Source organism: Salmo salar, chromosome 02 (genome assembly GCF_965601325.2).
Source record: "Salmo salar chromosome 02, fSalSal1, whole genome shotgun sequence".
Classification (NCBI taxonomy): domain Eukaryota; kingdom Metazoa; phylum Chordata; class Actinopteri; order Salmoniformes; family Salmonidae; genus Salmo; species Salmo salar.
In genome coordinates, this window is record NC_138292.1 from 72478573 (window position 1) to 72501081 (window position 22509).

Sequence of the window (22509 nt, forward strand, 5' to 3'; positions counted from 1 at the left end):
GAGGGTCAAGGCAACACATTCTAAGATATTATAAACATTCCATATAGAATAATCAACATATTGTTAACATGGTTCTGTATTTATATAAAAGTGGAAATGGGGGACATTTTGTCCATTTTAGAAATATAGGGCCCACTCTAATACAGTAATCTTCCTTTTCTGACATGCTGTTCTGGTCCTCATGCATGTTAATGTCTTAAAGAGGAAGGAAAGGACAGTTCTATACCAGTTTCTTGTATCCTGACTACTTTAAATATGTGTCAACCACAGAACTGACAGTTACTATCAGTTTCCACACACTGCCAATAAGTTGACTCACTGTACAAGACCTCTCCCCTTCACTTCCCTCTGTAAGTACTCTTTACAATATCTTGAAAAATAGTTTTTGGTTTTAAGTCATATACTTTCAGGGTAATGTATCATGTTACTTCTTGTTATGTTTTGAGTTGTGTTTTGGTTGTTACATCAGGCCCAGTATTCATAAAGGTTCTCAGTGTAGGAGTGTTGATCTACATAGGGAAGAAATGATTAACCGGGGTAAAAAATGCCTGTGTGTGCATATGTGTATGATAACAGGCTACATTAGACTATATATGGATAACAGGCTACATTAGACTATATATGGACACTAGGCTAAATTAGACTATGTATGGACAACAGGCTACATTAGACTATATATGGACAACAGGCTACATTTAAGCAATAAGGCCCGAGGAGGTGTGGTATACGGCCAAAATACCACGGCTAAGGGCTGTTCTTATACATGACGCAATGCAGAGTGCCTGGATACAGCCCTTATCCATGGTATATTGGCTTTAGACTATATATGGATAATAGCAGTGTTGTAAATCCGGTCACGAGACCACATATTGAGTGTCTAAGTCTTGTCTCAGAGTTGGATACATTTGTACTTGGTCTTGGCTCAGTCTCGCGAGGACATGTCTGTAATAGTAATAGATATTCCAGAGACCAGCGGAATAAAAAACTAATTGTCAGCTTCCATTTATTCAGTCAGCGCGTAAAACCGCTTTGGCAGGCCAAATATATACACTCCTTTCTTGAAACATTAGCATCTTAATAGTCTTTATATCTATTATAGACATGTTTGCGCAGTGGCAAACCTATAGGCTTTCAGTGTGTGACAGGTTCTGAATTCTGAAAGGACAGCATCCGTAATACCAGTGCAGTCATATAATCCCTACTGGTGCGAATCAAAGTGGTGTAGTGTTGGTACACAATTTATCAATTATGGAGTACAATAGAGAAATTATGCACTTTGATGCACAAAGTAGCCTACACAATAGCCGCACACAACCTAGTTTCAGCGGAATATAATCTACAGGCAGCAAGAGCATGCAGCTCTCAACTGGTTTTGAAATGGAGCAGCTCACAGAAGAATGATTTCGGTTGACGGTAGGGTAGCTATAGCCTAATGTTAGCTAGCTAACATTGAACCTGGTTGGTTAGCTACCTGCAGATTCATGCATGGTAGTAACGTCATGAGTTGTGATAATGGTTCATTGTTTACCTAGCTAGCTAGCTACATGTCTTAACAATAGACTCCACTATGCGTTCGTAAATTCAGTTTGGTCATCTACTCTGATTTCAGAGCACTCTCGTTTGAGTGTGCCAGAGAGTGCAGAATATCTGATGAATTTACGAATGCTCAACACTCGTTGAATATGGCCGGTGTCAGTAAACATCAGTAAACTCATCGGCCAGAGCTTCCGGTGGGCTCTCTGAACGTGAAACGCTCTGAATTTACGAACGGCCACACTTGCAGTCACCAAACACTCTGAATAACATAACAGCCTAACCAGCTCTGCTAGTGCGAGTAATGTTCAGTGAGCTGTTCTCTCTCACTTAGATGTCTGGAAGTAGTTAGCAAGTTAGCCTGCGTGCTTGACTGCTGTTGTTAGTACATTCGGATCAACCCTTAAAGAGATGGGTGGAGCTAAAGCTTAGAGGGTGTGAACGATGCTGAATGGGTGTAGACAAAGAAAGGCTCTCCAATAGTAGTGCCAAAACATTCAAAGGCCATTTTCTCAAAAGTGAGTTTACAAGTTGATCAACTTTCAAAGCAAAATTACTTTCCCATTGTTCCACAGCTGTAGTGTATGATAAATCATTTTGTAGCTCTGAGTTTCTACTTTTATCCAATGTAAAAAAAACACATTTTCTAATGTTGCAACATAATACCGATTTGAGCAGGCCAGTCACATTTGTGATGTGCATTTGTGACCCGATTCAGGAAACTAGGCGTATGTCACAAGTCACGACTTCACAGGAGAGCTGTTTGAACGTAAAAATATTTTTTATCAGAATGCGAACATGTGAAATTTCATGTGCCTTAAAATCAAACTTGTATGCCATCTGTAAATACAAATAAAATTGTTAAATTACGAGCGTAGTTGGTTTAGCCACAGAGAAAGTGAGCAACCTTCCCGCTAGCCATGATTGCCTGAGATAATGAGTGGGCTGGACATGCCAAGAGATGAGTTTGGATTGGTCTGGCATATAGCACGCGTCTGTCTATTGGAGCTGGAAAGTATGTCTAGGTAATCATGTCAAACACAGCTTTTTAAAAAATGTATTGCATAGTAAAACTGCATAAACCTAATGTCAAGTTAGTGTACTAACGTTAGTTGGCTGGCTCGCTAGCTAATGTTATGTGTATGCTCTCCACTTTCTGGAGGACCGAGTTTTGAAATCAGTGGAATTCAAGTATGATAGCTAAGGAGATGGAGAAAACACCAGTCTGGATTATATCACCAAGCTAAGGGCAACCATGCATGGCATCAGACAGGAGACGCGTCCAACCATAATGTATACTGGTAAGATGTTCTAGCTAGCTACATTTTCAGATATTGCATGTTTCTAAAGAGATGGGTGGGGCTAAGGCTTAAGAGGGTGTGAACAATGCTGAATGGATGTAGACAAAGAAGGGCTCTTCAATAGTAGTACCAAAACATTGAAAGACGGTTTTCTCTAAAGTGAGTTTACAAGTTGATCAACTTTCAAAGCAGAATTACTTTCCCATTATTTCTTCAAATGCAGTGTATGATATACAATTTTGTAGCTCAGAGTCTCTACTTTTATCCAATGTAAAAAACAGAAATTCAAATGTTGCTACATAAGACTGAATCCAGGTGGTGAGTCACATTTGTGACCATGCCCTGTTCGCATCAGAGCCATATACATGGATGGGCCTGGGGGGACACAGGCCCACCAACTGGGGAGCCAAGCCCTGACAGTCTGAGCCAATCAAATTGATGTGGTTTATGCATTGTTGTGGACTTAGAACATCACATTTCTGTCTTTTTTCTGTACAAAAAAAATGTGTGATTGTGAGAGTGAAAATCTGAAAAAATCGATAGGAAAACCCATAAAAAACCATGGGAAAACATAGGATTTTTCACACAGGGTGCCTTTCAAATGCATTGAGATGTACAACTGATTAGGTATCCCCCTTTCCTATGCTGGCCGGGTGGGCAGTTTGGGAACTTTTTGACAAAATTTGACTATACCACCTTCTCCAGGCACCTATGCTACTGCATAGGGCCGATGGAAAGACAGCAGTTACACACAGCATGATGTTAAAGAAGAAGCAGATGATTAAATCAAACATAATAAGCCAGTTGGTCCCAGTCATAAGAATACAAAAACACAAACTCTCTAGGTTAGGGGGCAGTATTTGCACGGCCGGATAAAAAACGTACCCGATTTAATCTGGTTATTACTACTGCCCAGAAACTAGAATATGCATATAATTATTGGCTTTGGATAGAAAACACCCTAAAGTTTCTAAAACTGTTTGAATGGTGTCTGTGAGTATAACAGAACTCATATGGCAGGCAAAAACCTGAGAAGATTCCAAACAGGAAGTGCCCTCTCTGACCATTTCTTGACCTTCTACACTCTCTTTATTGAAAACTGAGGATCTCTGCTGTAACGTGACACTTCCTACGGCTCCCATAGGCTCTCAGAAGGCGGCAGAACGGTGAATGATGACTCTGGTGTCCCAGGCTGAAAAACAGTAGCGCATTTGGATAGTGGTCGATCAGAGAACAATGAGACTGGGGGCGTGTGCACGAGCCGACACCATGTTTTTATTTTTTTGACTTTGAACGAAAACAGGGTTTCCCGGTCGGAATATTATCGCTTTTTTACGAGAAAAATCGCATAAAAAATGATTTTAAACAGCGGTTGACATGCTTCGAAGTACGGTAATGGAATATTTAGAATGTTTTGGTCACGAAACGCGTTGGGCGCGTCACCCTTCGGATAGTGTCTTGAACGCACGAACAAAACAGAGGATAGTTGAACATAACTATGGATTATTTTGAACCAAACCAACATTTGTTATTGAAGTAGAAGTCCTGGGAGTGCATTCTGACGAAGAACAGCAAAGGTAATCCAATTTTTCTTATAGTAAATCTGAATTTGGTGAGGGCCAAACTTGGTGGGTGTCAAAATAGCTAGCCCGTGATGGCGAGCTATCTACTCAGAATATTGCAAAATGTGCTTTTGCCGAAAAGCTATTTTAAAATCGGACATAGCGATTGCATAAAGGAGTTCTGTATCTATAATTCTTAAAATAATTGTTATGTTTTTTGTGAACGTTTATCGTGAGTAATTTAACCTCTCTGGGCTAGGCATGACGAATTCGTCCCACCTACGCAACTGCCAGCTGAATCCCGTGGCGTGATTTTCAAATACCTTAGCCTGTTAGGGCTAGGGGGCAGCATTGACACGGCTGGATAAAAAACATACCCGATTTAATCTGGTTACCACTCCTACCCAGTAACTAGAATATGCATATACTTATTACATATGGATAGAAAACACCCTACATTTTCTAAAACTGTTTGAATGGTGTCTGTGAGTATAACAGAACTCAAATGGCAGGTCAAAACCTGAGAGATTCCTTTACAGGAAGTGGCCTGTCTGACCATTTGTTGAACTTCTTTTCCATCTCTATCATTTACTAAGGATCTCTGCTCTAACGTGACACTTCCCACGTCGTCCATAGGCTCTCAGAGCCCGGGAAAAAACAGAATGTCGTCATTCCAGCCCCAGGCTGAAACACATTATCGCCTTTCTCAAGTGGCCGATCAAGAGACACTGGCTTATGCGCGTGACCCCGACCGCCCCCGCCTTTGGGATTTTTTCCTCTGTTTGCCGAAAAGGAGATTCCCTGTCGGAATATTATCGCTTTTCTACGAGAAAAGTGTCGTAAAAATTGATTTTAAACAGCGGTTGACATGCTTCGAAGTACGGTAATGGAATACTTAGAATTGTATTGTCACGAATTGCGCCAAGCGCGTGACACTTCTTTACTATTTCGGATAGTGTCTGGAACGCACGAACAAAACGCCGCTATTCGGATATAACGATGGATTATTTTGGACCAAACCAACATTTGTTATTGAAGTAGCAGTCCTGGGTGTGTATTCTGACGAAGACAACAAAAGGTAATGAAACTTTTATAATAGTAAATATGATTATGGTGAGTGCTAAACTTGCCGGGTGTCTAAATAGCGAGCCCGTGATGCCTGGGCTATGTACTTAGAATATTGCAAAATGTGCTTTCACCAAAAAGCTATTTTAAAATCGGACATATCGAGTGCATAGAGGAGGTCTGTATCTATAATTCTTAAAATAATTGTTATGCCCTTTGTGAACGTTTATCGTGAGTAATTTAGTAAAATGTTAGCGAATTCCCCGGAAGTTTGCGGGGGGTATGCTAGTTCTGAACGTCACATGCTAATGTAAAAAGCTGGTTTTTGATATAAATATGAACTTGATTGAACAAAACATGCATGTATTGTATAACATAATGTCCTAGGGTTGTCATCTGATGAAGATCATCAAAGGTGAGTGCTGCATTTAGCTGTCTTCTGGGTTTTGGTGACATTATATGCTGGCTTGAAAAATGGGTGTCTGATTATTTCTGGCTTGGTACTCTGCTGACATAATCTAATGTTTTGCTTTCGTTGTAAAGCCTTTTTGAAATCGGACAGTGTGGTTAGATTAACGAGAGTCTTGTCTTTAAATGGCTGTAAAATAGTCATATGTTTGAGAAATTGAAGTAATAGGATTTTTAAGGTTTTGAAAATCGCGCCACAGGATAGCAGTGGCTGTTACGTAGGTGGGACGAATTCGTCCCGCCTAGCCTAGAGAGGTTAGAAATGCTATTACTTCAATTTCTCAAACATATGACTATTTTACAGCATTTTAAAGACAAGACTCTCGTTATCTAACCACACTGTCCGATTTCAAAAAGGCTTTACAACGAAAGCAAAACATTAGATTATGTCAGCAGAGTACCCAGCCAGAAATAATCAGACACCCATTTTTCAAGCTAGCATATAATGTCACAAAAACCCAGAAGACAACTAAATGCAGCACTAACCTTTGATCTTCATCAGATGACAACCCTAGGACATTATGTTATACAGTACATGCATGTTTTGTTCAATCAAGTTCATATTTATATCAAAAACCAGCTTTTTACATTAGCATGTGACGTTCAGAACTAGCATACCCCCTGCAAACATCCGGTGAATTTACTAAATTACTCACGATAAACGTTCACAAAAAACATAACAATTATTTTAAGAATTATAGATACAGAACTCCTTTGTGCAATCGAGGTGTCCGATTTTAAAATAGCTTTTCGGTGAAAGCACATTTTGCAATATTCTCAGTAGATAGCCCAGCCATCACGGCTAGCCATTTAGACACCCACCAAGTTTAGCCCTGACCAAAGTCAGATTTACTATTACAAAAGTTTGATTACTTTTGTTGGCTTCGTCAGAATGCACTCCCAGGACTGCTACTTCAATAACAAATGTTGGTTTGGTCCAAAATAATCCATAGTTATATCCAAATAGCGGCGTTTTGGTCGTGCGTTCCAGACACTATACGAAATGGTAAATCAGGGTCACGAGCATTGCGCAATTCGTGACAAAAAAATTCTAAATATTCCATTACCGTACTTCGAAGCATGTCAACTGCTGTTTAAAATCAATTTTTATGCCATTTTTCTCGTAAAAAAGCGATAATATTCCGACCGGGAATCTGCGTTTAGGTAAACAGAGGAAAGAAAACAAAGCATTCGGTTGACGCGGGCAAGCGCCTGAGTCTCACAGTACTGTAACCAGCCACTACCCAAACGCGCTACTTTTTTTCAGCCAGACCCTGCAAAGCCACGATTCAGCTTTTTGCCGCCTTCTGAGAGCCCATGGCAGCCGTAGGAAGTGTCACGTAACAGCAGAGATCCTTTGTTTTGGATAGAGGATGCAAAGAAGGCCAAGAAATGGTCAGACAGGGTACTTCCTGTACAGAATCTTCTCAGGTTTTGACCTGCCATTTGAGTTCTGTTATACTCACAGACACCATTCAAACAGTTTTAGAAACTTTGGAGGGTTTTCTATCCAAAGCCAATAATTATATGCATATTCTAGTTACTGGGCAGGAGTAGTAACCAGATTAAATCGGGTACGTTTTTTATCCAGCCGTGTCAATACTGCCCCCTAGACCTAACAAGTTAATAAATTCAGCGGAAGTTTGCGGTGGGTATGCTAGTTCCTTTATGCAATCGCGGTGTCCGATTTTAAAATAGCTTTTCGGTGAAAGCACATTTTGCAATATTCTGAGTAGATAGCCCGGCCATCACAGGCTAGCTATTTTGACACCCACCAAGTTTGGTACTCACCAAACTCAGATTAACTATAAGAAAAATTGGATTACCTTTGCTGTTCTTCGTCAGAATGCACTCCCAGGACTTCTTCTTCAACAACAAATGTTGGTTTGGTTCCAAATAATCCATAGTTATATCCAAATAGCGACGTTTTGTTTGTGCGTTCAAGACACTATCCAAAGGGTAACGAGGGGTGACGCGCAGACGCGTATCGTGACAAAAAAATTCTAAATATTCCATTACCGTACTTCGAAGCATGTCAAACGCTGTTTAAAATCAATTTTTATGCGATTTTTCTCGTAAAATAGCGATAATATTCCGACCGGGAGTCGTTGTTTTCGTTCAAAGACTGAAAATGCAAAATGGACTCTTCAAGTCCACGCGCACACCCGTCTCATTGTTCTCAGATCGACCACTATCCAAATGCGCTACTGTTTTTCAGCCAGAGACTGCAGAGTCATCATTCAACGTTCTGGCGCCTTCTGAGAGCCTATGGGAGCCTTAGAAAGTGTCACGTTACAGCAGAGATCCCCTGTTTTGGATAGAGATGACAAAGAAGTCCAAGAAATGGTCAGACAGGGTACTTCCTGTACAGAATCTTCTCAGGTTTTGGCCTGCCATTTGAGTTCTGTTATACTCACAGACACCATTCAAACAGTTTTAGAAACTTTGGAGTGTTTTCTATCCAAAGCTACTAATTATATGCATATTCTACTTTCTGGGCAGGAGTAATAACCAGATTAATTCGGGTACGTTTTTTATCCGGCCGTGAAAATACTGCCCCCATCCATAACAAGTCAACGACAGTTGTTAAACAAACTGAAAGGGTGCATACAATTGCTGCTGCCCTGTAACAATGGTTAATGCAGTTCTGATGAATAAAAAAGTATACCAGTTTCATTTAACCTGTTGAGGACAGACGTTCCACTAGCGGAACCCCGTTCCGCTTGCGGAACCCCTAGCCAACAGCCAATGGCATCGCACGGCGCAAAATACAAAACCAACTAAAATACCACAATTCAATTTTCTCAAACAATCAACTATTTTACACCATTTTAAAGATAAGACTCGTTAATCTAACCACATTGTCCTATTTCAAAAAGGCTTTACAGCGAAAGCAAAACATTAGCTTATGTTAGGAGAGTACATAGACACAAATAATCACACAGCCATTTTCCAAGCAAGCATATATGTCACATAAACCCAAACCACAGCTAAATGCAGCACTAACCTTTGATGATCTTCATCAGATGACACTCCAAGGACATTATGTTATACAATACATGCATGTTTTGTTCAATCAAGTTCATATTTATATCAAAAACCAGCTTTTTACATTAGCATGTGATGTTCAGAATTAGCATACCCACCGAAAACTTCCGGTGAATTCACTAAATTACTCATGATAAACGTTCACAAAATACATAACAATTATTTTAAGAATTATAGATACAGAACTCCTTTATGCAATTGCGGTGTCAGCACATTTTGCAATATTCTGAGTACATAGCTCGGCCATCACGGCTAGCTATTTTGACACCCACCAAGTTTGGGCTCACTAAACTCAGAATTACTATTACAAAAATTGGATTACCTTTGCTGTTCTTCGTCAGAATGCACTCCCAGGACTTCTACTTCAACAACAAATGTTGTTTTGGTTCCAAATAATCCATAGTTATATTCAAATAGCTCCGTTTTATTCGTGCGTTCAGGTCACTATCCGAAGGGTGACGTGCGAGCGCATTTCGTGACAAAAAAATTCTAAATATTCCATTACCGTACTTAAAAGCATGTCAAACGCTGTTTAAAATCAATTTTGATGCTATTTTTCTCATAAAATAGCGATGATATTCCAACTGGGCAACGTTGTATTCATTCAAAGGCTGAAAGAAAAAAATGGAGTAGTCTCATGATGGCGCATCTCAGTCTCACTGTCCCCAGGCTGACCACTTACAAATTCTGCTGCTGTTCTTTGCCCAGAGACAGCAGACACCCCATTCCACTTTCTGGTGGCTTTAGAGAGCCAATTGAAGCCTTAGAAAATGTCACATTACAGCATAGATGCTGTATTTTCGATAGAGATACAACAGAAGGACAACACATTGTCAGACAGGGCACTTCCTGTATGGAATCTTCTCAGGTTTTGGCCTGCCAAATGAGTTTTGATATACAGACACCATTCAAACAGTTTTAGAAACGTTAGAGTGTTTTCTATCCAAATCTACTAATTATATGCATATTCTAGTTTCTGGGCAGGAGTAGTAACCAGATTAAATTGGGTACGTTTTTTTATCCGGCTGTGAAAATACTGCCACCTATCCCAAAGAAGTTAAGGACCACAAGAAATGGCAGCTGTGCTATATACATTGCAAAATAGTTGGGAAGAGGTTTTTGATGAACTGACACACAAAATGACACCAGAGTTTTTCAATTTAAATTGTTATAGAAAATTATTGCAACGAATAGAATGTTATATTTATGGGGATACAACCATCCCAGCTCTGCAGATTTTGCTGTGAAGAGACAGAATCATTAGATAATTTGTGTTGGTACTGTCCATAAGTAGCTTGTTTTTGGTCGCAGCTACAGGAATGGATGAAGAATTGTAACATTTACCTGGAGCTAACTCTGCAAATAGCACTGCTAGGTGATTTAAAAAGTCATAGTCAATCTATCAATAATATAATAATCCTCTTAGCAAAAAAATGTATCTTTAATATACAATCTTTATAAACAATGAGAATAGAAAGGTTACAAACTTTTGTGAAACATCACAGCACAGTAGAGAAAAATATAGCAAAAAGAAATCATAACTGGATTGTGTTCAGAGATAGATGGGAGGGGTTGAGTGGAGTTGAAGGGTGGGAGAAAAATAACAAGACAACTAATGTAAAATATACTTTGTCTGTAAAATGTATATAGGTTCAGAACTTTTGTGAAACAGCACAGTTAGAAAATATATGGCAAATAGAAATCAAAACTGAATGTTGGGACAGAAAAAAAGATAACTCTTGTAAAAATGTTATTTTATTTCACCTTTGTTTAACCAGGTAGCCAAGTTGAAAACAAGTTCTCATTTACAAGTGCGACCTGGCCAAGATAAAGCAAAGCAGTTCGACACATACAACACAGAGTTACACATGGAGTAAAACAAACATACAGTCAACAATGCAGTAGAAAAATAAATATACAATGTGAGCAATGAGGTGAGTTAAGGGAGGTAAAGGCAAAAAAAGGCCAAGGTGGCAAAGTAAATACAATATAGCAAGTAAAACACTGGAATGGTAGATTTGCAGTGGAAGAAAGTGCAAAGTACAAATAATGGGGTGCAAAGGAGCAAAATAAATAAATAAATAAAATACAGTAGGGGAAGAAGTAGTTGTTTGGGCTAAATTATACATGGGCTATGTACAGGTGCAGTGATCTGTGAGCTGCTCTGACAGTTGGTGCTTAAAGCTAGTGAGGGAGATAAGTGTTTCCAGTTTCAGAGATTTTTGTAATTCGTTCCAGTCATTGGCAGCAGAGAACTGGAAGGAGCGGCGGACAAAGGAGGAATTGTCTTTGGGGGTGACCAGAGAGATATACCTGCTGGAGCGCGTGCTACAGGTGGGTGCTGCTATGGTGACCAGTGAGCTGAGATAAGGAGGGACTTTACCTAGCAGGGTCTTGTAGATGACTTAGAGCCAGTGGGTTTGGCGACGAGTATGAAGCGAGGGCCAGCCAACGAGAGCGTACAGGTCGCAGTGGTGGGTAGTATATGGGGCCTTGGTGACAAAACGGATGGCACTGTGATAGACTGCATCCAATTTATTGAGTAGGGTATTGGAGGCTAAAATACAGTGCAGTGGGACAGTATTCTGACCCCTTGACTTCTTCCATATTTTGTTACGTTACAGCCTTATTCTAAAATGTATTTTATAAAATCACCCTCATCAATCTACACACAATACCACATAATTAGAAAGCAAAAACGGGTTTTTCGATTTTTGGGAAAATTTCTAAAAAATTTAAAACTTAATTATCACATTTAAATATATATTCAGACCCTTTACTCAGTACATTGTTGAAGCATCTTTGGCAGTGATTACAGCCGCAAGTCTTCTTGGGTATGACACTACAAGCTTGACACACCTGTATTTGGGGAGTTTCTCCCATTCTTCTCTGCAGATCCTCTCAAGCTCTTTCATGTGTGATGGGGAGCGTCGCTGCACAGCTATTTTCAGGTCTCTCCAGAGATGTTCGATCGGATTCAAGTCCGGGCTCTGGCTGGGCCACTCAAGGACATTCAGAGACTTGTCCAGAAGCCACTCCTGGGTTGTCTAGGCTGTGTGCCCAGGGTCATTGTCCTGTTGGAAGTTGAACATTCACCCTGGTTTGAGTTCTTGGGCGCAGGTTTTCATCAACGATCTCTCTGTACTTTGCACCGTTCATCTTTCCCTCAACCCTGACTAGTCTCCCAGTCCCTGCCACTGAAAAACATCCCCACAGCATGATGCTGCCACCACCAAACTTCACCGTACGGATGGTGCCATGTATGATTGGTAGAGTGCTGCAGAGATGTTTGTCCTTCTTGAAGGTTCTCCCATCTCCACAGAGAAACTCTGGAGCTCTGTCAGAGTGACCATTGGGTTCTTGGTCACCCTGACCAAGGCCATTCTCCCCCAATTGCTCAGTTTCGCCGGGCTGCCAGCTCTAGGAACAGTCTTGGTGGTTCTAAACTTCTTCCATTTAAGAATGATGGACACCACTGTGTTCTTGGGGACCTTCAATGCTGCAGAAATGTTTTGATACCCTTCCCTGACTCTGTGCTCTGACATGCACTGTTAACTGTGGGACCTTATATAGACAGGTGTGTGCCTTTTCAAATCATGTCCAACCATTTGAATTTACCATAGTTGAACTCCAATTAAGTTGTAAAAACATCTCAAAGATGATCAATGGAAACAGGACGCAGCTGATCTCAATTTCGAGTCTCATAGCAAAGGGTCTGAAAACTTATGAAATAAGGTATTTCTGTTTTGTATTTTTGATACATTTGCAAAAAATTCTGAACCTGTTTTTGCTTTGTCATTATGGGTTATTGTGTGTGGATGGATGAGATTGATATTTTATTTGATACATTTTTGAATAAGGCTTTAGCATAACAAAATGTGGAAAAAGTCAAGGGGACTGAATACTTTACAAATGCACTATAGATAACAGGCAACATTAAATTATATATGGAAAACAGACACCATTAGATTATATATGCATAACAGGCTACATTAGACTATATGTGGATAACAGACAACGTTAGACTATATATGGATAACAGTCTACATTAGACTATATGTGGATAACATGCTACATTAGACTATATGTGGATAACAGACAACATTATAATATATATGGATAACAGGCTACATTAGACTATATATGGATAACAGGCTACATTAGACTATATATGGATAGCAGGCTACATTAGACTATATATGGATAACAGGCTACATTAGACGATATATGGACTGCAGGCTACATTAGACTATATATGGATAGCAGGCTAAATTATATATATGGATAAAAGACAACATTAGACTAAATATGGATAACAGGCTACATTAGACTAAATATGGATAACATGCTACATTAGACTATATATGGATAACAGGCTACATTAGACTATATATGGATAACAGGCTACATTAGACTATATATGGATAACAGGCTACATTAGACGATATATGGATAACAGGCTACATTAGACTATATATGGATAACATGCTACATTAGACTATATATGGATAACATGCTACATTAGACTATATATGGATAACATGCTACATTATATATATGGATAAAAGACAACATTAGACTATTTATGGATAACAGGCTACATTAGACTATATATGGATAACATGCTACATTAGACTATATATGGATAACATGCTACATTAGACTATATATGGATAACATGCTACATTAGACTATATATGGATAACATGCTACATTATATATATGGATAAAAGACAACATTAGACTATTTATGGATAACAGGCTACATTAGACTATATTTGGATAACATGCTACATTAGTCTATATATGGAGAACAGGCTATTTTAGACTATATTTGGATAACAGGCTACAATAGACTATATATGGATAACAGGCTACATTAGACTATATATGAATAACAGGCTACATTAGACTATATATGGTTAACAGGCTACATTAGTCTATATATGGATAACAGGCTACATTAGACTATATATGGATAACAGGCTACATTAGACTATATATTGATAACAGGCTACATTAGACTATATATGGATAACAGGCTACATTAGACTATACAGTATATGGACAGCAGCAGTCAATACAGCAGGCAATGGTGATGATGATACTGATTCCTCTGCTAACTAATGCTACTACCAGTACAGAAGGGTCAGGATTGTAACAGAAGATTATCAAATCAAATGTTAATGGTCGCATACACGTTTAGCAGATCTTATTGTCGGTGTAGCAAAATGCTTTTTTCTTAGCTCCAACAGTGCAGTAGCATCTAACAATACACAACAATACATAAAAACCTAAAAGTAAAGTAATGGAATTAAGAAATATTGAAATATCAGGACAAGCAATGTCGTTTTCCGGAGTATAAATATATAGAATAGTTTATGTACAGCAATAGTTGAATAGGATGGACTTGAGTAGACTACAGTATTTACATATGAAATGGCTGAAACGTGTGTACATTTTTTTAAAGTGACCAGTGTTCCATTATTAAAGTGACCAGTGTTCAATTATTAAAGTGACCAGTGTTACATTATTAAAGTGACCAGTGTTACTTTATTAAAGTGACCAGTGTTACTTTATTAAAGTGACCAGCGTTACTTTATTAAAGTGACCAGTGTTACTTTATTAAAGTGACCAGTGTTCCATTATTAAAGTGACCAGTGTTACGTTTTTAAAGTGACCAGTGTTCCATTATTAAAGTGACCAGTGTTCCGTTATTAAAGTGACCAGTGTTACTTTATTAAAGTGACCAGTGTTACTTTATTAAAGTGACCAGCGTTACTTTATTAAAGTGACCAGTGTTACTTTATTAAAGTGACCAGTGTTCCATTATTAAAGTGACCAGTGTTCAATTATTAAAGTGACCAGTGTTACTTTATTAAAGTGACCAGCGTTACTTTATTAAAGTGACCAGCGTTACTTTATTAAAGTGACCAGTGTTCCATTATTAAAGTGACCAGTGTTACGTTTTTAAAGTGACCAGTGTTCCGTTATTAAAGTGACCAGTGTTCCGTTATTAAAGTGACCACTGTTCCGTTATTAAAGTGACCAGTGTTCCGTTATTAAAGTGACCAGTGTTACAATATTAAAGTGACCAGTGTTCCATTATTAAAGTGACCAGTGTTACGTTTTTAATGTGACCAGTGTTCCATTATTAAAGTGACCAGTGTTCCATTATTAAAGTGACCAGTGTTCCGTTATTAACGTGACCAGTGTTACGTTATTAAAGTCACCAGTGTTCCGTTATTAAAGTGACCAGTGTTAAATTATTAAAGTGACCAGTGTTACTTTATTAAAGTGACCAGTGTTCCGTTATTAAAGTGACCAGTGTTATGTTACAAAAGTGACCAGTGTTACTTTATTAAAGTGACCAGTGTTCCGTTATTAAAGTGACCTGTGTTCCATTATTAAAGTGACCTTGGTTCCGGTATTAAAGTGACCAGTGTTCCGTTATTAAAGTGACCAGTGTAACGTTATTAAAGTGACCAGTGTTCCGTTATTAAAGTGACCAGTGTTACAATTTTAAAGTGACTAGTGTTCCATTATTAAAGTGACCAGTGTTCCGTTATTAAAGTGACCAGTGTTACATTATTAAAGTCACCAGTGTTACGTTATTAAAGTGACCAGTGTTAAATTATTAAAGTGACCAGTGTTACTTTATTAAAGTGACCAGTGTTCCGTTATTAAAGTGACCAGTGTTCCGTTATTAAATTGACCAGTGTTATGTTACTAAAGTGACCAGTGTTACTTTATTAAAGTGACCAGTGTACCGTTATTAAAGTGACCAGTGTTCCGTTATTAAAGTGACCAGTGTTCCGTTATTAAAGTGACCAGCGTTACTTTATTAAAGTGACCAGTGTTACTTTATTAAAGTGACCAGTGTTCCATTATTAAAGTGACCAGTGTTACGTTTTTAAAGTGACCAGTGTTCCATTATTAAAGTGACCAGTGTTCCGTTATTAAAGTGACCAGTGTTCCGTTATTAAAGTGACCAGTGTTCCGTTATTAAAGTGACCAGTGTTACAATATTAAAGTGACCAGTGTTCCATAATTAAAGTGACCAGTGTTACATTTTTAATGTGACCAGTGTTCCATTATTAAAGTGACCAGTGTTCCATTATTAAAGTGACCAGTGTTCCGTTATTAAAGTGACCAGTGTTACGTTATTAAAGTCACCAGTGTTCCGTTATTAAAGTGACCAGTGTTAAATTATTAAAGTGACCAGTGTTACTTTATTAAAGTGACCAGTGTTCCGTTATTAAAGTGACCAGTGTTATGTTACAAAAGTGACCAGTGTTACTTTATTAAAGTGACCAGTGTTCCGTTATTAAAGTGACCTGTGTTCCATTATTAAAGTGACCTTGGTTCCGGTATTAAAGTGACCAGTGTTCCGTTATTAAAGTGACCAGTGTTACGTTATTAAAGTGACCAGTGTTACGTTATTAAAGTGACCAGTGTTCCGTTATTAAAGTGACCAGTGTTACAATTTTAAAGTGACTAGTGTTCCATTATTAAAGTGACCAGTGTTCCGTTATTAAAGTGACCAGTGTTACATTATTAAAGTCACCAGTGTTACGTTATTAAAGTGACCAGTGTTAAATTATTAAAGTGACCAGTGTTACTTTATTAAAGTGACCAGTGTTCCGTTATTAAAGTGACCAGTGTTCCGTTATTAAATTGACCAGTGTTATGTTACTAAAGTGACCAGTGTTACTTTATTAAAGTGACCAGTGTACCGTTATTAAAGTGACCAGTGTTCCGTTATTAAAGTGACCAGTGTTCCGTTATTAAAGTGACCAGTGTTCCATTATTAAAGTGACCTTCGTTCCGGTATTAAAGTGACCAGTGTTCCGTTGTTAATGTGACCAGTGTTCCATTATTAAAGTGACCAGTGTTCTGTTATTAAATTAACCAGTGTTACGTTATTAAAGTGTCCAGTGTTCCATGTCTATTAGCATACGGCAACAGCCTATGTTGCAGGATTGAGTAACCGGGTGGCAGCCGGCTAGTGACAGTGTGGCAAAATGCTTTTTTTTAGCTCCAACAGTGCAGTAGCATCTAACAATACACAACAATACATAAAAACCTAAAAGTAAAGTAATGGAATTAAGAAATATTGAAATATCAGGACAAGCAATGTCGTTTTCCGGAGTATAAATATATAGAATAGTTTATGTACAGCAATAGTTGAATAGGATGGACTTGAGTAGACTACAGTATTTACATATGAAATGGCTGAAACGTGTGTACATTTTTTTAAAGTGACCAGTGTTCCATTATTAAAGTGACCAGTGTTCAATTATTAAAGTGACCAGTGTTACATTATTAAAGTGACCAGTGTTACTTTATTAAAGTGACCAGTGTTACTTTATTAAAGTGACCAGCGTTACTTTATTAAAGTGACCAGTGTTACTTTATTAAAGTGACCAGTGTTCCATTATTAAAGTGACCAGTGTTACGTTTTTAAAGTGACCAGTGTTCCATTATTAAAGTGACCAGTGTTCCGTTATTAAAGTGACCAGTGTTACTTTATTAAAGTGACCAGTGTTACTTTATTAAAGTGACCAGCGTTACTTTATTAAAGTGACCAGTGTTACTTTATTAAAGTGACCAGTGTTCCATTATTAAAGTGACCAGTGTTCAATTATTAAAGTGACCAGTGTTACTTTATTAAAGTGACCAGTGTTACTTTATTAAAGTGACCAGCGTTACTTTATTAAAGTGACCAGTGTTACTTTATTAAAGTGACCAGTGTTCCATTATTAAAGTGACCAGTGTTACGTTTTTAAAGTGACCAGTGTTCCATTATTAAAGTGACCAGTGTTCCGTTATTAAAGTGACCAGTGTTCCGTTATTAAAGTGACCAGTGTTCCGTTATTAAAGTGACCAGTGTTACAATATTAAAGTGACCAGTGTTCCATTATTAAAGTGACCAGTGTTACGTTTTTAATGTGACCAGTGTTCCATTATTAAAGTGACCAGTGTTCCATTATTAAAGTGACCAGTGTTCCGTTATTAAAGTGACCAGTGTTACGTTATTAAAGTCACCAGTGTTCCGTTATTAAAGTGACCAGTGTTAAATTATTAAAGTGACCAGTGTTACTTTATTAAAGTGACCAGTGTTCCGTTATTAAAGTGACCAGTGTTATGTTACTAAAGTGACCAGTGTTACTTTATTAAAGTGACCAGTGTTCCGTTATTAAAGTGACCTGTGTTCCATTATTAAAGTGACCTTGGTTCCGGTATTAAAGTGACCAGTGTTCCGTTATTAAAGTGACCAGTGTTACGTTATTAAAGTGACCAGTGTTCCGTTATTAAAGTGACCAGTGTTACAATTTTAAAGTGACTAGTGTTCCATTATTAAAGTGACCAGTGTTCCGTTATTAAAGTGACCAGTGTTACATTATTAAAGTCACCAGTGTTACGTTATTAAAGTGACCAGTGTTAAATTATTAAAGTGACCAGTGTTACTTTATTAAAGTGACCAGTGTTCCGTTATTAAAGTGACCAGTGTTCCGTTATTAAATTGACCAGTGTTATGTTACTAAAGTGACCAGTGTTACTTTATTAAAGTGACCAGTGTTCCGTTATTAAAGTGACCAGTGTTCCGTTATTAAAGTGACCAGTGTTCCGTTATTAAAGTGACCAGTGTTCCATTATTAAAGTGACCTTCGTTCCGGTATTAAAGTGACCAGTGTTCCATTATTAAAGTGACCAGTGTTCTGTTATTAAATTAACCAGTGTTACGTTATTAAAGTGTCCAGTGTTCCATGTCTATTAGCATACGGCAACAGCCTATGTTGCAGGATTGAGTAACCGGGTGGCAGCCGGCTAGTGACAGTGACTAAGTTCAGGGCAAGATACTGGGTGGATGCCGGCTACTGATTGCTATTTAACAGTCTGATGGCCTTGAGATAGAAGCTGTTTTTCCATCTCTCGGTCCCAGCTTTGATGCACCTGTAATGACCTCGCCTTCTAGATGATAGTGGGGTGAACAGGCCGTTGCTCGAGTGGCTGAGGTCTTTGCCTATATTTTTCGTCCTGTGACACTAGGTGGTGTAGATGTCCTGAAGGGCATTCAGTGTGCTCCCGGTGATGCGTTGGGCTGATCGCACCACCCTCTGTAGAGACCTGCAGTTGCGGATGGTACAGTTGCCATACCAGGCGGTGATGACAGCCCAACAGGATGCTCTCAATGGTGCATCTGTAAAAGTTTGTGAGGGTCTTAGGGGACAAGCCACATTTCTTCAGCCTCCTGAGGTTAAAGAGGACCTGGTGCGCCTTCTTCACAACACTGTCTGTGTGGGTGGACCATTTCAGATTGTCAGTGATGTGTACACCGAGGAATTTGAAGGATTTCACCTTCTCCACTGCAGCCCCATCAATATGGTTTGGGGTGTGCTCCCTCTGCTGTATCCTGAAGTCCACGTTCAGCTCCTTCATTTTGTTGACGTTGAGGGAGAGGTTATTTTCCTAGCACCACTCCGCCAGGGCCCTCACCTCTTCCCTGTAGGCTGTTGTGTCATCTGCAAACTTGTTGATTGAGTTGGAGGCGTGCGTGGCCACACAGTCATGGGTGAACAGGGAGCACAGGAGGGGGCTGAGCAAGCATCCTTGTGGGGCCCCTGTGTTGAGGATCAGCATAGTAGAGGTGTTGTTTCCTACCTTCACAACCTGGGGGCGGCCCATCAGGATGTTCAGGACCCAGTGGAACAGGGCGGGGTTCAGATCCAGGGCCCCCGAGCTTAACGATGAGCTTGGAGGGTACTATGGCATTGAAGGCTGAGCTGTAGTCAATGAACAGCATTCTTACAGAGTTATTCCTCTTGTCCAGATGGTATAGGGCAGTGTGCAATGCGATGGCTATTGCATCATCCGTGGATTTATTGGGGCGGTATGTGAATTGCAGTGAGTCCAGGGTGTCAGGTAAGTTTGAGGTGATGTGATCCTTAACTAGCCTCTCAAAGTACTTAATGATGACAGAAGTGAGTGCTATGGGGCGATAGTCATTTAGTTCAGTTACCTTCGCTTTCTTGGGTACAAGAACAATGATGGACATCTTGAAGCAAGTTGAGGCAGCAGACTGGGATAGGGATAGATTGAATACGTCCGTAAAGCCAGCTGAACTGTGCATGCTCTGAGGACCCGGCTAGGGATACCGTCTGGGCCAGCAGCCTTGTGAGGGTTAAAATTCTTAAATCTCTTACTCACGTCGGCCACGTAGAATGAGAGCTCATAGTCTTTGGGAGCGGCCCGTGTCGGCGACACTGAGATATCCTCAAAGCTGGCGAAGAAGGTGTTTAGCTTCTCAGGTAGCAAGACGTCGGTGTCCGCGATGTGGCTGGTTTTCCATTTATAATCTGTGATTGTCTAGAGTCCCTGCCACATACATCACATACAATAGTGGCAAGTTATACTACTGCAGACATCAGTGTTTTTATCCTTAAATGTGACTTTGTCAATTTTTTTATATATATTTTATTTTTTATTTAACCTTTATTTAACCAGGTAGGCTAGTTGAGAACAAGTTCTCATTTACAACTGTGACCTGGCCAAGATAAAGCAAAGCAGTGCAACACAAACAACAACACAGAGTTACACATGGAATAAACAAACATACAGTTAATAATACAGTAGAAAAAGTCTATATACACTGTGTGCAAATGAGGTAGGATAATGAAGGTAAGGCAATAAATCTGCCATAGTGGCGAAATAATTACAATACAGAAATTAAACACTGGATTTATAGATGTGCAGAAGATGAATGTACAAGTAGAGATACTGGGGTGCAAAGGAACAAAAATAGATAACAGTGTGGGGATGAGGTAGTTGGATGGGCTATTTACATATAGGCTAGCCAGTCTTGTGTTTCACAATTTTTTTGTGATTTGTTTCCAGTTTGTTATGTTGTTTTTAGCCAAACATTATTAAGGAAATTATTATTAAGATGGTGCCGTAATATTGAGATGCCAGTAGGGAGAGGTCTATAACACTGGACACTTTCGTAGGTGAGGAGGAGTGTACATTGAATTGATTAGTAGAATAGAATGAATGATATCATGGAACTGACCACATGTAAATTAAACTTTGACTTGTTACATATAGAACTCAGAATGTGTTGCCTTGCCCCTCTAAGTTATTATAAACATTTCAAATTGAATAGTGAACAAATGGTTTACATGGTTCTGTATTTAAAGAAGTGTAAGGTCTATCATTTGGAAGTGTATGACCCACTCTTATACACTAACCTCCCCTTTCTGATGTGCTGGTCTGGTCATTATACATGTTAATGTCTTAAGGAGGAAGGATAGTTCTGCCTCACCTACCTGTGCCCTGACTACTTTAAATATGTATGAACCACAGTACTCCCATGCACTGTTAGTAAGTTGACTTACAGTACAGACCTCTCCCCTTCACTTCACTCTGTTAGTACTCTTGACAATATCTTGAAATATTGTTTTTAGTTATTTGTATTTAGTCATAAGTCATAGACTTGAGGGTAATGTATCCTTTACTTCTTGTTATGTTTTGAGCTGTGTTTTGGTTGTTACATCAGGGCCAGTATTCAATAAGTGTCAGTGTAGGAGTGCTGATCTAATCAAATCAAATGTTATTTGTCACATGCGCCAAATACAACCTTACCGTGAAATGCTTACTTACAAGCCCTTAACCAACAATGCAAATCAGGAAATAGAGTTACATCGGGTTGACATGATTAACCAGGTGGAACATGACATGCTCAGTGTAACGCTGTAGTGTGTGTGTGTGTGTGTGTGTGTGTGTGTGTGTGTGTGTGTGTGTGTGTGTGTGTGTGTGTGTGTGTGTGTGTGTGTGTGTGTGTGTGTGTGTGTGTGTGTGTGTGTGTATGTGTGTGTGTTCGTGAGTGCGTATGTCGGTGTGTGAGTCACTTGCTGTTTATCCTCATAGCTTGGGGATAGGAGTTATCATTGAACCTGGTGGTCAGTCTTTAGGCTGCTGTACAACTTGAAGGACCGTAGAGAATTGAACGTTTATCATCCTATATTTGGGGTTTTGAGAATAAAACAGCTTCAGAACAATCAAGGTGGAAAAATGTGTTAACAGTACAGCAGATCTACAGATCTGTTCAGGAAGTGATTGTTGTTGATGATGATGATGTATGTTGTATTTCACCAGCTATAGAGTGAGTTGTTGTTTATGTTTCTAAGACTGCAGGGTGGGAGACGCAACAATGGCTTTGAGAAAAGCAGGAAGTGTGTTGGTGGTCTTTTTCTGGTCTGTGGCAGGTATGGTCCCTTTCATAACTGTTTTAGTTGCCCTGTGTTTCAATTTACAAACATGTCTAAAAGGTTAAGAGTCATAATGTTATTCTGCTGTTCTGTTTGGCGTATCTACTTCACTTTATATAGTTGTCTTTCACTCCTCATTGAGAGATGCTTATCTGTGGTTTCCATTCACACTCAACTCAGCAACTATGGCAACAAAATGTGGACACAACCTTCTGCTTTTGTGAGCCATTTTGGCTTAATTGTGATACCCTTGTGTTGTGTGAC

At 39.1% G+C, this 22509-nt stretch overlaps 1 protein-coding gene across 3 annotated transcripts in view; it reads left to right on the forward strand.

Annotated features, from left to right (window-relative positions):
* Positions 1 to 212: 212 nt before the first annotated feature.
* LOC106592615 (uncharacterized) overlaps positions 213 to 22509 on the forward strand; it is a 32862-nt gene continuing 10565 nt past the window's right edge. For all 3 annotated transcript variants that reach the window (XM_082966668.1, XM_082966672.1, XM_082966678.1), the window contains exons 1-2: positions 213 to 350; positions 22165 to 22242. In XM_082966668.1, the coding sequence (XP_082822794.1) occupies positions 22188 to 22242 (55 nt within the window). In that variant the 5' untranslated portion in view covers positions 213 to 350; positions 22165 to 22187. The remainder of the gene's footprint in view (positions 351 to 22164; positions 22243 to 22509) is intronic.